The following is a 16,499-nucleotide window of genomic DNA, read 5'->3' as shown; positions in this document are numbered from 1 at the left end:
CCTCTGTGGGAACTGTACTGAGGCAGTGTCATCAGATGAGAACTGCTTTGGTTGTATGTGATTTCAGATTACGAGGATCCTTATTTCACTTTATGCCCGCTGGATTTCATCGAGTACCCATTGCAAGGCGCATCTGAAGCCACTGTGACATGGAGTGTGATGGCAACAGATAACTCTGGAGAAACACCATCTGTTAATTGCAGCATCCAACAGCCAGCAGTGCTGACTGTAGGTGAACACCTGGTCAGGTGCACGGCTACCGACGGTGCAGAGAACCAGGCATTCTGTGACTTTGAAGTTCTGGTTAAAGGTATGCCATTCGCTTTAAATTCAACACAAATTTCACGCGCTTAATTGTTAATCAGAATTCAGTCCAGTCAACTGTCTCTCTAGAAAGACAAATTCAAGGTTCGTTGGAAAATTGATTCGTGTCAGTCTTTGCAAAAATGAAGATATTTTCTCAAGGGTTTGGCGAAGCAACTTGCCAACTCACGTTAATACCGAATTCAAATCTTTTATGTATGAAGGATGATAGAGTTCTGTTTAAGATATTTGATCTGATGCAAAATGATGCCAAACTGTATGTTAAATAGTAAAGCATCCAGTATATACTTGATATTCTCAGTGCCTGTCATTAAACTCTGCATGGATGTCTGGATAAAAGGTGTCTAATTGCCAGTATTTGATTTATCCCAGTTCGCCGATGCAGGCAGCTCAACCCTCCCTTCTACGGCGACTTTGTCACAGAATGTGACAGCAGCCATGGATCTACTTGCCAAGTCCGCTGTCAGAACGGCTACACCCTGCAGGGTTCAGACACCGCTACATGCTCCAGGAATGCCAGCACTGGCTTGATGTACTGGGACTGGAATGGCCGACGCCCAACCTGTCAAAGTAAGTGCAGCATAAAATGGCATCCTACATTTGCACCACGGCCTCAGGTCGAACATGGCTGAAAAGCAAAAGTGGTGCACTTACCGGTTCCAAGTTTTGAAAAACAGAAATCTGCCTTCAGCAGAATGATATAAGTATGAAAAAGAACAGCTAGTCAGAATCAGTGGTCAGAACTTGAGCTTTCATGCTAACTTCTGTTTAATATTCACTTCAGATGCGTGTTTTATTTCAAGCAGATTTACTGAATGTCTGTGTAAGAAATCTTTTAAAGAGCGTATTAGTAATACTGATTACTTGTCATACTTGTAGCAAAAATAACGAGCAATTTTCAGCCAAAACTTACAGGCAGTCGAAGAGTTCAGAGATAGCCAAAAGAGTTAAATATATATCTTGGTTTGAAGGGCAGGTGCTGATAACACTTAAAAATTACCTTTGTCTTCAGTTTCCAGCTGTCAACCTTTACCAGACGATTTGATCCCTGTCGGTGGGGGTGTCTATCCCTCCTTCTGCCGTGGTCCCATTCCTCCCTATTACGGCACCACCTGTCATTTCTATTGCCGCAACGGATTCACCCTGGTGGGCCCTGTAGACCATCAGAGGTTGACCTGCCTCTCCGATGGAACATGGAACCAGAACTTGTACACACTCAATGTGCAGTGTCAAGGTGAGTCCAGAACAAGAGATCTGTCCTTACGAAGAAGGTTTATCTGCTCCGTAAAAGCTAAGTAAAACTCTGGTAACCAAGAAGCAGTGTTCTGATGAGACCATCTCAAACGTCGGTGACCGTATAGTCACCAGCAAAGATCGTATAGCACCGCATAGCAGAGAAAGATGGAGAACTTCATCGCGAATACACGTAAAAACGTTGTAATCGCATAGGCGCCATTTGAGCAAGCGATACGCCTGCGCAATGCACATTACTGCATAGGCGCAGGCGCCGCAGCAGGCACATGCAGCTGGTGAGCCTGCGCCGAAGCATTACCGTAAACCATGCAGGCATATCGCTTGCTCAAAAATTACACCTTTTGGGTAGAGTTATCCATCTTGCGCCTTCGACGCTATACGATCTTTGGTCACCAAGTCCCTAATTTTGCCATTTTATCATGAAGACCAGCCAGACTTCACAATAGATGACAAAACTGGGGACCGGGCAGCTATGCAGTCACAGACATCAGCCCTCACTTTCAAGCCTAGTCACAAACTAATCAAATAAACCATTACAAAGGCATTCTGTGGTCAGTGTTCATTCCCTGTTACCCATGAGAGACTTGTGACTGACCCGCAGAGGTCTGAAAACCATGACATGTAGTTGACCTAATCGATCAAAGCATACTTAGCTGATACTTTGCAATGATGATCTTTCTCTTTGTAGTCTAATAGTTTTTTCTCCTGTCCTTTGTAATTCATGTTGGCTGGCAGAGTGTCGAGCACCAATAGTCACCACACTTTGCTTTATGGGGAGACTTTTCTTATCTTGATTATTTTTTTAGACAACATGCCACCAACCCTGCGTGTCTGCCCAGGCTCCCTGTCTGGCTCCATGTCCGGCCAGTCCCTAGGTGTTGTGCTGTCCTTCGATGTACCCATGGCCGTCGACAACTCAGGAGCCCCACTGACATTGATCAAGACTCCTCCGGACATTGATTCCCCGTACAATTTCACACGGGACACCGACGTGTCGTACGTCTTCACAGACCCTGGAGGGAACAGTGTGTCGTGCAATTTCAGTGTCAGCATTCAAGGTGGGATCAGATGTTTTTTTTGCATGTTTAGTTGTCTTGGATGCTGTATTTTCACTGTTCTTAACCAGTTAACGCAGGAGTACATGTTAACACAATCTGGCAGTCAGCATACACATGGACAGCTGACAGGTTAACTGTCATGTCTGCCTCGAGTCATTGCCAGTGGATGTGTATACATAAATGCTACTGCCTCAACTTGCTTTGTACACACACACACACACTGTCAGACAAGTCTATAGAGGCAGGCTGTTTGTTGAACTGGATCACTATGCAGGGCCTGCTGTAGGAAATATCTCTTCATGCGAGTGCCCCGGGGCAAAGTGATGGCATGTTTCCTAAACTTGGCTGTTTTTCACTGCAGTGAACAGTCATTAAATGATTTAGTGTGAGTCAGTGGCTGAAAGGCGGAATGCTCACTCCGAGTGCGAGTAACTAGAGCAGCGAGTGCACCTCAGCAAAAGCGTCCGTTTTATGCAGGTGTAACAGATGGCATGCTTGTACATATGGAAGATGCCCCTTTGGTGGACCACACCGCTTATGTGTATACCCATTTGGCATGAGTTAGTACGAGCACATTTCTGCTGAAATGTATCGTGTCCTTGTAGGTGCCGTGTGTAGACGTTGGAAATTCCCCCCTTGTGTCTTTTTTTTTAGTAATGAGGAACATGTACTTCTAGAGTAGATTTGCTCTGTGCACCTACTAAAAACCAAGCCCTCCTGTACTTTGCAACATTCTTTTCATCAACGGCGACATGTTGCACACTTCATGTCGTCATTTATTGTTTGTTATCATTATTTATTTGTATATGAAACTCATGTGCCCCTCCACAACCCAAAATTGAAATGCTGTGATGATGGGAACATAACCTTTTCATGACCGTCTTCGTTGGATGTGCCTCCACTGAGCAGCCAGTCACATTGATTCCATTCACAATACAGTTCAAGTCCTCATTGGGGGACAATTTCATATGACGCGCTCTTTTTTTTGCCAGCTCCTTCTGTTCTCTCGTTCCACAGATAACCTCTCACCAGTCCTTGAGTTTTGCCCTCCAAATGAGAACATTACAGCCAATGGGAGACTTACCACTGTGACTTGGCAAGAGGTAAGAACTTTGTCTGAGATTCAAGATTGAATTGAAAAAGACAGTGACTGCTTTGTTACCTCACTCTGTTTAACCTCTGACATCTTGTGCAGAAACTGAACATTAGTCTGTGGGCCACTAATGAGACCCACTAGTGGATTTGAATGAACAAAAAGTATATGGCCCCCCGGCTTTTGATTATGCCTCTGTCGTGCATAATGTCATCTTAGTTATTATCGTATTTATTTGTTTTCTTGTATATCCTTGATTAATTTGTACACATTCATATAACCTGATTGTTACATTTGCACTATCGAAATAAATGTTAAATGAATTGAATTGAAAAAACAAAAATATGTGTGAACGAATACTAGGAAATTAAACTAAATGAATCAAAGGAGTTTTCGGTATTACAAATGTTTCGCATTATTAACACAGAAGGTACATGTATGTTATACACCTTAGTTACACGTACATGTATGGGATACAAATAAAATATAGTTTTAGGGTGGATAGATGAGTTTAGCTAAATTTCCTCGGTACTGGAAGTTGAAACTAGTTTGTCAACTTCCAATACCGAGGGGAGCTAAACTAAATAAACCATGTCATATTTGTCTTACCATACCTCAGACATATTCAGTTGCCATTAAAAATTAAGGGAAAGGCAGGGTACATGTGTGCCGCCATCTGTTCACGTGTTGTCTGCCTGAAGCATAGCTGGGGCGATTCTTGCATGTGTGTACTTCTTCACCCGTGTGACAGTCCCACTTCATTGTACCCTGGGATAAATTCAGCACAGTGGCATTTTTGAGTTGTGCTCTGATCTTCATGGGCACGACTGGTAAACAGTGAAAATAGCAACTGTTAGATGATGATGATGAACGGACTAGTGACAGTTTAGCTTGAAATCCTAATATGAAGAAGGTATGGTACTCCTTACGCCAGTGAAGGCTTGAGTGCCCCTACTTACAGATGAATTCAGCGACGTTGCAATGGATTTTGCAGGGGCTCCCTATAACCACTTGCTGCCGGGTGCTTTTAAAAATGCAGTGCACACATACGGGAGATTTTCAAGATTTTCAGTCTTCAAAATTCTTCAAAAATTCATCATTTCATTTAATGGACGTTTACACCTGCATGACAGGTAACCTTCATTGACTCCCGAGTATTTCAGCCAGGCCTACTGCCCTGTAAAGAGAGCCCAGAATTGTGAGGTGTTGCGTTTCCTTTGTCCCCAGTGAATGCGATTGGTGTCTTTACAAACACGGCTAGATTAGCATGCAGCGGTGCTGTGTCACTCATCAGTGGGGCCCTAGAGCACTTCTGTCCGTGGTGCTAATCTGTGGGTGCGCTGTGCCCAAAACAGTGGTATACTGTTCAAAAACAGTGACGGATTACCATGGAAAAATGCAGACCGAAAAACGATGGCAAGGTCTTTTGTTCTGAGTATGGTCTTTTGTTACACGGACCAGCTCTTTTATCCCATTTCAGGCACCCTGGCTCTGCATATAAACCCATGGTGGTCAAAACGGGGTTCCCCGGCAGCAAGTGGTTAAAGGCGGCAAGTAGCAAATTTGGTTTTGTAATGGAGAGACTGTCATGGAACAGTGGCTCCATAGAAAATCAGGGCCACTAGAAATGGCCAGTGGTAGATACCATGGCTGCCACATTTGTCCATAATTGGCAAAATTTTACTTCAATAGTGCAAGAGGACCAAGCACAGTGTTTAAAAATTGTTTGCCTTTTACAAATTAAAAAAGTTGCTTTGTAACACGTTGGTATGTTACAAATTTGGCAATTGTTTCTTTTCAGATGTTGAAGTCAGTCTTGAGTCTTGATTGAATCAAACTTGAACATTTTTATTCTCTTTTGGGGATGCATTTGCAGCCTGTTTTCCGAGAGCTGACCGGTGATGAACTGGACATCAGTTGCAGTCACCAAAGTGGATCGTCCTTCCCATGGGGAAGTCACAACATCCAGTGCAGTGCAACTAACCTGGACAACAGCAAGACCACAATGTGCCAGTTTATCGTCACAGTCGCACGTGAGTAGTCCCCCTTTTCCGTTATGAGACTCTAACAAAAGCATAGCTGGAGTACTTAGTCTATCTGTCTTGAGTAGAAGCACCTTCTCATCAGTTTAAAAGAGCCATGTTAGTGAGGAGCGTTCATATTGTTGGTAGCGATGCAACTGTAATGCTTGCTTTTAATGTTCATAGTCGTTTGTGAACCAGTGAAATGCAGTTCCGACCAAAGGAGCCTCCATTGCTACGAAAATTGCGTCATTACTTTGGTCTCTTGAGCTCGGGGTTCACAGTGTGCTGAAGTAGCATGTTATAGATTCCTTGCAGATTTATAGTACGAGAAATGGTTGTGTGTGAGAAAAAAATGTCTTTTTTACACTGGCTTGCAGGCTTCAGCAGCCAGTGATTTTGAAGTGGATGATTCAAGGAGGTACCTACATACATGGTCCTTTCTTGCTCTGCCAGAGCTACAAATAACATGCTCACAGATGGTTGGGGCGTACGTACCTTGTGGTTTCTGGTTTGAGTCCCATATTAAGTTGACTTCATTTCATTATTGTGCCTCATCAAATTTTCTTTTTTTTTGTGGGTCGAGGAGGTGCTTCTGAGACCAGATAACTTACATGTACATTCATACGTTATAATTTTTGATAAGTTGGATTTGTGCCTGTGAATTTTGATGCTTCACATAATGCTTTGTTAGTCATACTTTTTTCTGTGTACGTGTTAGATGCAGAATATTTTCTTGCAACATTAGAGTAAAATTGCCCTCAGAGACATCATTTGCTTTTCTTACAGGGTAGCTGCAATGCAATTTTTTAATACAGACCTTCAAAATGCACCGTTGTGTCTCAATTCCATTTTCAATTTGAGTTTCACTATTTTAAAGGGTGTTGTGCTGTCTTTTTGGCGCTTATGCTGCTGAGAATTTCCATATTCATGAGTAAAACTGTGAGGCCATCCCAGGAAGAGAATTTCAGTGTTGCATTGGTTTGTGCACAAAAAATTGCTGAAGGTCTTAGATTTGCTGGCCTCAATGTGCTTTCCTTTGGTGATTCATTGTGTATTACAGTAGTAAGTAATTAAGCAAGCATGCAACCCTTTCTCGTAAATGTTTTCAGTGAAATAATTTTGAGGACACAATTTTAACAGAAACATTGAACTAGGTCTTCCTTAGATGACATCACAACAACAGCCCCCTCAGTGGTCCAGAAAAGCATGGGACATTTTTAATGTTTTTAAAAATTGCCCTTTTCAAATTGATGGTAAATATTTTGCTTGCAGTTAAGAAGAGGATAAAACTTGCAGAAAAATTGTGTGCAAGAAAAATCCATTGCTTCTACACTTGAAGAGCTCCCTCTCAAAAAGGCTTTGTTCTGCCCCGTTCTGCTCATCTTTATTTTTAGAAGTTCAACCATGCTTTGATGTGGACTCCCTCTGTGAAAAAGTAAATCTCTTTTAATCTTTTTTTTCTTGGCAGCCCGTCCTTGTAGTCCTCTGGACCCACCCAGAAATGGAGCCAAGGGCTGTGATGAGTGGGCCTTCGGACTCCACTGTGCCATGTTTTGTAATGCAAATTACGACGTGCCTCCAACAACCAACCCCAGCCATACATTCCTAGTCTGTGGTTCCACTGGGCAGTGGGCACCAGTTCAGAGGTTCCCACGCTGTGCTCGTGAGTTAGATTTTGCCTATTAAGTGTTGAGTTGTTCTTGTGAAGCTAGTCAGTCCTTGTCATTCTCTGCACCTAGGAAAGAATGTTATCCTACTGATGCAAGGTTGGAATCAAATTATTGCTACTTTTAACCCCAAAAGAGCTGGGGCGGGGAAATTGTACTTTTCAATTTTATGCTGGGCATTCAAGAGTTTTTAAGCTTCGCAGTTATTTTGCACCACTTTAATGAAAATCAGACATGCCGTTTTTGTCAACACGGTCATTTCTCAAGGATAATTATAGGCCCAAAGTATCAACTTTTTCCATTGTGCCCTATGCACAGGCCAACGTGTGAGAAAGGGTGAAAAAACCCAACAGCAAACCTTTGATCAGGTGAAATATGAACTTTGCCAATGTATTCAAAATGTCTTTGCGTGATTCCAAAGATTAAAACAGAGTACTCGTGGGACATGAGCTGAGATGCTTGGAGGGAGAGTGCTGAGTGACTGAATAGAATTGACTGCAGTCTACCATGTGCATTAAAAGCAAAAGTTGACTTCCTACAGAAACTCAAATTGATTACTTGGTGCAACAGGACAAGTTAACTCTAGGCAAAAGAGAGACACTAAACGACGTTTGGAAAAACATAGCAGTGAAGCACAGTTGGCACAGTCACCGGCCAGCTACACCAAAATGATACGTTTCTTCTTGTGGATTTTATATGTTGACCCCTCCCCCTCTTCTGGCCTTGAGTTCAAAATAAGCTTTTCACAAAAAGATTTAAAACAGACAGAATGTAGGCTTCATCTTCAGCTTTTAGAAGGTACATGTATGCTTACTGGCTGTTAACATTCAAAACACACTACTAATATATGCACTTTCTTGGTAAGTGTTGACTCCCTGATTTAAACTCTTGACCAGTTTTTTTTTCAAGGCCTTTCACCGGCTATCTTTTTATAACCTGGAAAAGTGGCAAATTTATTTTACACCCCCAAACAACCAGATAAAAATCAAGAAGATCTTGGGTTATGGACTCAGTTACCCCTCGCAGCCTCCCCCCCTAAAACAAATCAAAAACAACCCCAGGCAATTAACAAAATATGGTTTGGAAGCTGTGTAGAATCATTGGGAATTTGAAATGACAGAGACAAAAACAGTAGAAAAGTAAACAATGTGTAAACCGGACTCCCCTGATGACATTCATAGATGCTGTATGTTAAAGATAAAGTTGGCTACAGTGTCACATGAATCAAACTAAAAGATGTCTTTTCCTTGCAGGGAGAGTGCGACCAGGACATATGTATGTGCTGTCTGATCTGCATTACTACAGTGGTGATTGTTCGTCACCCGACACACAAGCCCAGATCAAAGAGCAATTCATCTCCATATTGGTCAATGAGAGCTACTTCCATGAGATCTGCACTGCCTATTCTGCGGAGTGCCACGTTGGCAATGTGGAGGTCACCTGTGGACCCAGAAGTGGTAGGGGTGGGATCTTTCGACGTGATGTCAGCGCCTTGCAGGATTCAGCGCTGGACTTCGGCTTTTTCGGGCTGGACCAGCTGAACGTCAGCACCCAAGAGCTCGCAGTGGCAGACAAGCTTTCTGAGCATGCCCAGAAGTGGCTGTCCAACATGCATTCAAAAAGGAAGCCGCCGCAGAGTAGTCACGACAGCCAACGCCACTGGTTCTCCACCCCAAGGCCAAAACCCAACAGAGATCAGACCCGCAGTCGACGGTCAACAATGTCGCACTCCTTCCGGATTTCGTTCAGCATGAATTACATGCTGCCCTCCAATTCCAACATGTCAGAGGACAGTTTTGACAATGAATGCTGGAATGGCTATGATGGATTGTATTTGGCAGTCGATGATGTACAAGCCATGGCAGACGGCGGCATGTTGGGGCTTGCTGTGGACGGCATGGAGATAGACCCACTACCTCTGTTTGTTCCTAATGAACCAGCTCCATCCTGTCCCCCGGGATACATGGAAACCTACAGCTTTTTAAGGGACAGCATGACCTGTGGTATGTCTGTCACTGAATTCTTCAGCCAACCTAAATTTCACAGATATTTCCTAATACTCTACACCTCACATTAATTCTTGCAGTGCTCAATAAATGTGTAAAGAAATGAACCATGACATTGGCTTTAATGGGATTCGAACCTGCGACCTCCAAACTCCCCTCACAATTACCATTACTGTACTTGATTCCTTTTCGAGCGCTTCCTTGTGCTTATGCCACAGGTGTAGATCTTTGGTAGTAAATAAATGACTTTGAGTTTCTCAAAGTTCCTTACTGGGTGAAGATAGAGGTCATACACCAGTTGAAGTTATGAAATGAATTTGTCGTCACACTCAAGTATTTTTTGTAACTTTTGACAACTGCATCAACTTTCCTTGACGACATTCCACCAAGCCACCGTGTTTTTTCCATTGTTTTGTGGGAGTAACCAGCTAGGTGGGCATTGTTAAGTCAGTGTGAGTAGTCACTTCAGGGTCAAATCGAATGGAGTAATTGAACTGGCTTTTTGCAGGTACCTAGTCAATTCCTTTATGTGGTTTGTTTGAAGATTTATATGTGAAAAGCAAAATTCTCTTTGCTTGAACCCATTTCACCACTTTCAATGTTTGCAACATCACCAATGTTGTTGACACTGTGACTTTGGTGGCATGATCCCTGGTTACAAAGGGGTATACTGGCTTCTGACTAGCGTTGCTAAACAGAGACATCAACACAGAGCAGAAACGATCTGTACAGCGCTGGGTAGCTCAGTTGGTGGAGCACTGACATGGCTCTTTGAAACTTGCAGGTTCAAATCTTGCTGTAGTCAGTTTCCGTATTCGTGTTACTATGTACATGTAGGCACCTGGTCAATTTCCCAATGTGGTGTGTTTGATCATTTAAGAAGCGTATTAGTAATTTTATTTAGTTATCACACGGGCGCGAGTAGAACACAGAATAATGTACTACGTCTGTACTGTATACCGCAAGGCCAAAGGTGGGATGGTATATGGGACACAGACACACTACATTATTCCGGGTTCTATGAGCATGCTCTTGATAACGAATTTATCTTCAAGCAGACTTGACGTGTGCAATCTGTGAATTTAAAGTAGTTTTTGCAGATGTGCATTTGCTGTTAGTGTAAAAAAAAGTGCAATTCATTGAGTTTCAATAGTGCATTAGACAGGGTTTGATATGAACCATGCAATACAGTTATCACACTGTTTGTTGCCATGGACAGACCAATCAGAATTGAGAATTCAAGTTCAAGACAATAAGCTGTACTGCCTGTACATGTAACGCCATACTACATGTAGCCGAGTTCTGAGCAGGTTGACTTGGAAATATTACAGGGACAGAGTTAGAATCACCCAGAAAACTTTAAAAATATGTTTATTAAAACAGCTCTGTATTGTTTTTTTTTTTCAACCCAATTTTACTGAGCCAGTTGGCTGTCCAGCCGGTCAGTTTTTCAACAATGACACTCTGACCTGTGAGGAGTGTCTTATTGGTCGGTATCAAGATGAAGACCTGGAGCCCCAGTTCACCTGCAAGTTCTGTCCTGTAGGAACGTCGACTGTTGGCGTTGGGTCCGCCAATCTGACAGACTGCCTGGGTGAGTGCAAAAGTAGGGAGGGTCCACTCCTCAAGCAAGAGCTGCCATGAATACCACTATTCACCGTAAGACTGTGGAACACAGAGGCCAAACTACTGACTGCTTCAAGTTTTGTAGTGAAAATGGTTTCCCAGACAAACTACATGAAGCTTTCCAAGGTTAACCACGGAACATTCTTTTTTTCTCTCTCAAGGTAGAGCTGCGGAATGTAGAATGCTCCATGGATCACTTTGGGAGGCTAGTTTTACTTCAACACTAGATAAAGTAGTCAATATTTGTGCCATAGAGTTTACTTCCTTTAAGTGATGAATGATGATTATGAATCTAAATGCAATTTAAATGTACTTCTATTTGGGTACAAAATTTGTCCGAAATTCAGTGGCGCTTCTCCAAACTACCTCCTCACAGTATGTTTCCATGCAACTCAGGGAATACATGTTACACACGCACCCGTTCGCATTTGCACACAGTATCAGTTGTTAGGAGTATAGTTCTGTGATTGCTACGGTCAGAGTGCTTTGATCACTCTGGGTATAGTTCATTGGCTGTCCTCAGCAGGAGAGCCAAAATGGTGAATACCATGTGACTAGCTCCCGGCCAATCAAGGTACAGGATCTGCATATGTGCAGTCGGAATGGTATCAAGCAGTACAAGCTTTCAACTCAAAACTGGAAGATTTTTTTATTTAGTTTGAATATAACGGCCTTCATCAATATCAAAAGATGGAGTCTGTGACAGAGAAGAAGCCAAGATGTAGAAAATTGTTTCGTCTGTTAATTCAACCTGAATATCTCATTGTTGAAGCTTTTTACTTCAGATGCTGTAACTACATGGCAGATTTGTACATGTCAGTGGATGTATGCATTTGAAGGCATGTTCTAGGGTAGTAATTATTTTTAAAGACAGCTTGCCATTGCCATTTCTGCTGACAGTTTGTTGTGATTTATGTTAACGAAACTGCAATCATGATTATTGTCATTTTCTGTGTTTTTGTCTTGGTGTAAACAAGTTCTGGTTTATTTTGAAGAAAGTTACCTGTCCTTGCCAGTGATAACAAACTTTTTCTGCTTGCTTCAGGAATTCTGCACTCTTTGCATCTCAGTTAGGATTTGCTGACAGTGAAATTAAAGAGAAAACAGTGTTATGTTGAAGTACATATAGACATGCAATATAAGGGGTCTTGACATGTTCATTATGACTGGAGGACACATATCAGCACCCATGACTGTAGGTCAAGAAACACTCGCAAATTAATATATACATGTGTTACCATAAACACAGGCATTTGTCCCAGTGGTCACTTTTCTGACACCGGTCTCGAGCCATGTTCCAAGTGTGAGAAAGGATCCTACCAGTCTGAGGCTAGGTCGCTGTCCTGTCTCCCATGTCCAGTCGGTCAGTCTACGGCCAGCATTGGATCCACGGACATAGAGGACTGTTCAGGTTAGTGTTGCATGATCATTAGTGTACTTATGATTACCGCTGATGGGTCATTAGGGAGACATTCCAGTAAGAGTGGGCACAATTTTTTTCCAACTTTATTGTCCCATAATTCAATATTCCCCAATCTGATCTGAACCAAACTATGTCTGTTTTCATTTTAGGCCCTAAACTATCATCTCTCAAAATATGGACGGTAAAATTCGGCCTCCTTCTGGTAGTTTGAAAATAGGGAGACACTGAAATGTCTCCCTAAAAGCCAATGTCTCCCTAACGCTGAAAAATTCACCACGAAATGTCTCCCAAATGACCCATTTGTAAATTTATTTTGTAACATTTCAGCGCGGAGTAAACTTAAATGTTTACATGAATGTGTCTCCCTAAAAGCCAATGTCTCCCTAACGCTGAAAAATTTACCAGTGGGAAAGTAAGGAAGTAATCACAGACCACAAAATGACCATGATAAATGAAAGTATTATAAATAAGCAGAACTAATAAAACTCAGGATTGTGAAAGGAGATTATTTAGCACACTGAAGTAACAGCTTCTGTTAACAGATTGTGGAAGGTATTTAACTCGTATACTTTGTTCTGACAGATTTGTGTCCTGCCGGGTCATTCTCTGCGTCTGGCGTACAGCCATGCACTCCCTGCCCATACCATAGCTACCAGCCTGAGCAAGGTCAGAGTTCATGTCAGCCATGCCCTGATCGACACATAACGCAGGTCACGGGAGCCACAAATCTCAGCATGTGTTCCAGTAAGTCACACTAGACTTCCCGGGTTGCACTCGGAAAAAGAAACCATACAGGGATCAAGTTTGAGTTTATCTGAAGTTGCCAAAATGAGGTCTGTTTTGGAGAACTAAATACTGGAATGAAAGGAGTATGAAATGAGTCTCCATTTGATGTACATTCGACGTGAAGAGGATTACACTTTATGCAGTTTTCCTAAGGAGATGAAATGCTTTTTTGGTGAAACAACCTTTGAAATGAAATTTGCCAAAATAAACAATAGTTTCCTCTGTAGTTATAGCAGAATAAATTCATTTCGTCTGACTGGTGGATTGGTGAGTACGTGCCATTGAAATTATTCATCCAAGCACATGGCATGGCTGCAGCTCAGAAATGGAAGGTCCATTTCATTGATGAATGGAAGTTCCATTTTTTGCAGTGACACTAAATTTGTGAACTTGTAGGTGGTGCAGTGATATCTTCAGGTAGAGATTCATTTAGGCATTTTAAAAAACAAATAAGTGTTTCACATTTGTAAGATCATTTATTGGTCATACATTGTTAAATTAGATATTATCTTAAGAAAAAAAGCCAAGGTTATTGCACCAAAATTGTCCACCTCCTCAGTACAAACCTTCTGCTCTGCTACTTCCTGTCTGAATGGCGGAACCTGCATGGAGCAACTAGAGTCCTTCCGCTGTGAATGCCCAGCAGGTCTGACTGGAGAACACTGTCAGACTGATGTGATTGACTGCCAACAAGATTCTTGTTTCAATGGAGGGACCTGTGTAGATGAACTCAATGGGTTCAGCTGCACCTGTGCTGCAGGATACCAAGGTACTGGGATAAAAGATGGATGAACCACTTGCCAACTCGTTCCAGGCATGGTGTGTTATTTGTTTTGCCCGAACACTGACTCTTTGAAATGATAAGATATCACAACTGCCTTGGACCTTAGAAATGGGAATCCTTGGTGGTCATTTGCTGTGATACGTTGAAACATTCCCCGCGCTATTGGCACAGGCAACCTTGCATATTTTACACATCGTGTGGTGTGAATTGTTTACTGAAAAAAGGGAAGAGATTATGTTATTTTGTGATTGATGTCTGAACTTTTTAGGGGATGGTACCCTTCAGAGTTTGAGAAGAGCTTGCTGAGAGGTTTTTGCCTTTAGTTAGAAAGACTCGATCGGCAAAGATCACAATAACGCAAATCCATGGAAAAGTTCAATGCTGATCCCTGAAGTAGAAGTTACCACATACTATAACTCTTCCTACATCTGAATAGCTTCACTTATTCTTTTGTAATTGGTGTAGTTTTGATGCCTTGCTCAAACCACACAACTGCAGTAGCCCTGCTTAATGGCTTTCATTTTTTGTATAATGCCTGTATCAGGTTGCGTTGTCGGGTTCCATCACAAACTTCTACAAGTGCACAGTGAATGATGCTGTCTGCTTAGCACACAAGCTGTCCTTTGTACACAATAATAGAAGATATGGCTGTTATTTCTCTTTTTGTACTACAATGTAGGTGATGATTGCTCTATCAGGATTGATTTCTGCATGAATGACCCTTGTGAGCATGGTGGTACATGTAGCAACCAGACTAGTGGATTCATATGTACTTGTGATGTTGGATTCACTGGTGTCACCTGTGAGGAAGACATTGATGAGTGTTTGATGCATCCCTGTCAGCATAATGGATCTTGCCATAATGTGGAGGGAGATTACTTCTGTGAGTGTGCTGCTGGCTTCATCGGAGAGAACTGTGAGACTAACATTGATGAGTGTAAGTCCAACCCCTGCCAACACCATGGTACTTGTGTTGATGGCGACGGTGCTTATCACTGTGTGTGTATCACAGGCTACTCTGGTCAACACTGTGAGATTGACATTGATATTTGTGCCAGCAACCCTTGTGCTGATGGTGCAACCTGCCAGGATTTGGATGATCGATATCAGTGCGCCTGTCCCCATGGTTATGGTGGGGTCCATTGTGATGTATTACTGAGCCCATGTGACTACCATCCTTGTGAGAATGATGGTGTATGTACAGAGATCTCCACAGAGGAGACAGGATACCAATGTGAATGCTTTGCAGGATTCACTGGACCTGACTGTGAGACTAATGTGAATGAGTGTGCCAGTGAACCGTGTTCTAACGGAGGAAGCTGCATTGATGGTGTCGACAGCTTTGAATGTACCTGTATGGAGGGTTTTGAGGGTAAGTATTCTCCCCAAAAGCTTTCCAAGAACCAAATTGTTGCTTTGATATATGGTCTGTAGTGATTGACAAAATTGGTGACACTTAAGTTCTGTTCTGAGTCTCCATGTCGCTCCCTGTCTCATGTTTTAGGCCCAGTTTTGTGCATGCACTTAATGAGGAAATGCTGAAAAGCACTAAACATACATGTGTACATGCTCATTAATAGCTTGAGATAAGTAAGAAACTGTAAATTGTGTCAGCAGTCTCTGAGTAAACTTTTTCTTAACAGCGTTTTTATTATTGCTGTAAATGAAACTCTAGGCTACAATTTAATGAGACCAAGATAGAACCCGCGGAATATCTACCAACTGCCAATCATTGTTTTACTGACTTGTCTCTGCTGATTTCAGGGCCTCGCTGTGAGGGACACACGGACCTCTGCAACCCCAACCCTTGTCATCACAACGCCGTGTGTGAGGCTGAAGGTGAGGATTATTACTGTGCCTGCCCTGCTGGACTGTCAGGCAGAGACTGTGAGATCCAGGTGGATGTCTGCTATGAAGGAACGACTTGCCTGAATGGTGGCAGCTGTGCACTGCCTGCTATGGACCAACTCTGTCTCTGTGTGGATGGATTTGTTGGTGAGTTCCAGAGACGGGGATTGTAACCAAGAATTTAAAAACAATAGAATCAAAATGTGGTGATTCCACCCTTACTGTGTCGTTAATGACCAAGACTCAGAAAATATCCTCTTTAGCAGAGAGTAACATTTCAGCAGACTAGAACCTGATGGCTGATGAATGTTGGTGATAGAATTGACCACCGTTACGTACTTTTCAAAAAGAAAATTCCAGAAGTTGTAGGAATAAATTCCGATTTTGGAGGCTATTTGACATTTCCTCAACATTTTTTAACCCATGAAAAATCAAGTAATTTCAATTTGAAGACTAGACGATTGAATACAGAGTTACTTAAAGAGTTGCCAAGCGCTAATTCAAATTCTTCATAATGGATAGACATTCAATGCCTGAGACCATTCCAGAGTACACGGTTGCAAGTGCAAAGCTTTCAAGGTAATTTTCAGTGCTGATTATGCAAGT

At 42.3% G+C, this 16,499-nt stretch overlaps 1 protein-coding gene across 1 annotated transcript in view; it reads left to right on the top strand.

Moving 5' to 3' along the window:
• The window catches only part of LOC110975943 (uncharacterized), a 61,555-nt gene that overhangs the window by 30,602 nt on the left and 14,454 nt on the right, over nucleotides 1-16,499 (top strand). The window contains exons 23-36 of the mRNA XM_087133795.1: nucleotides 68-310; nucleotides 697-894; nucleotides 1,337-1,558; nucleotides 2,385-2,636; nucleotides 3,654-3,739; nucleotides 5,606-5,762; nucleotides 7,222-7,416; nucleotides 8,674-9,423; nucleotides 10,853-11,020; nucleotides 12,302-12,463; nucleotides 13,058-13,219; nucleotides 13,821-14,030; nucleotides 14,725-15,417; nucleotides 15,810-16,040. Coding sequence (XP_086989921.1) covers nucleotides 68-310; nucleotides 697-894; nucleotides 1,337-1,558; nucleotides 2,385-2,636; nucleotides 3,654-3,739; nucleotides 5,606-5,762; nucleotides 7,222-7,416; nucleotides 8,674-9,423; nucleotides 10,853-11,020; nucleotides 12,302-12,463; nucleotides 13,058-13,219; nucleotides 13,821-14,030; nucleotides 14,725-15,417; nucleotides 15,810-16,040 — 3,729 coding nt within the window. The remainder of the gene's footprint in view (nucleotides 1-67; nucleotides 311-696; nucleotides 895-1,336; nucleotides 1,559-2,384; nucleotides 2,637-3,653; nucleotides 3,740-5,605; nucleotides 5,763-7,221; nucleotides 7,417-8,673; nucleotides 9,424-10,852; nucleotides 11,021-12,301; nucleotides 12,464-13,057; nucleotides 13,220-13,820; nucleotides 14,031-14,724; nucleotides 15,418-15,809; nucleotides 16,041-16,499) is intronic.

The sequence above is a fragment of the Acanthaster planci genome, linkage group LG02 (genome assembly GCF_054643075.1).
Source record: "Acanthaster planci isolate LZ-2023a linkage group LG02, COTS_SCS, whole genome shotgun sequence".
NCBI lineage: Eukaryota > Metazoa > Echinodermata > Asteroidea > Valvatida > Acanthasteridae > Acanthaster > Acanthaster planci.
The sequence above is the reverse complement of the archived record's forward strand: the minus strand, read 5'-3'. Positions and strand labels throughout refer to the sequence as shown.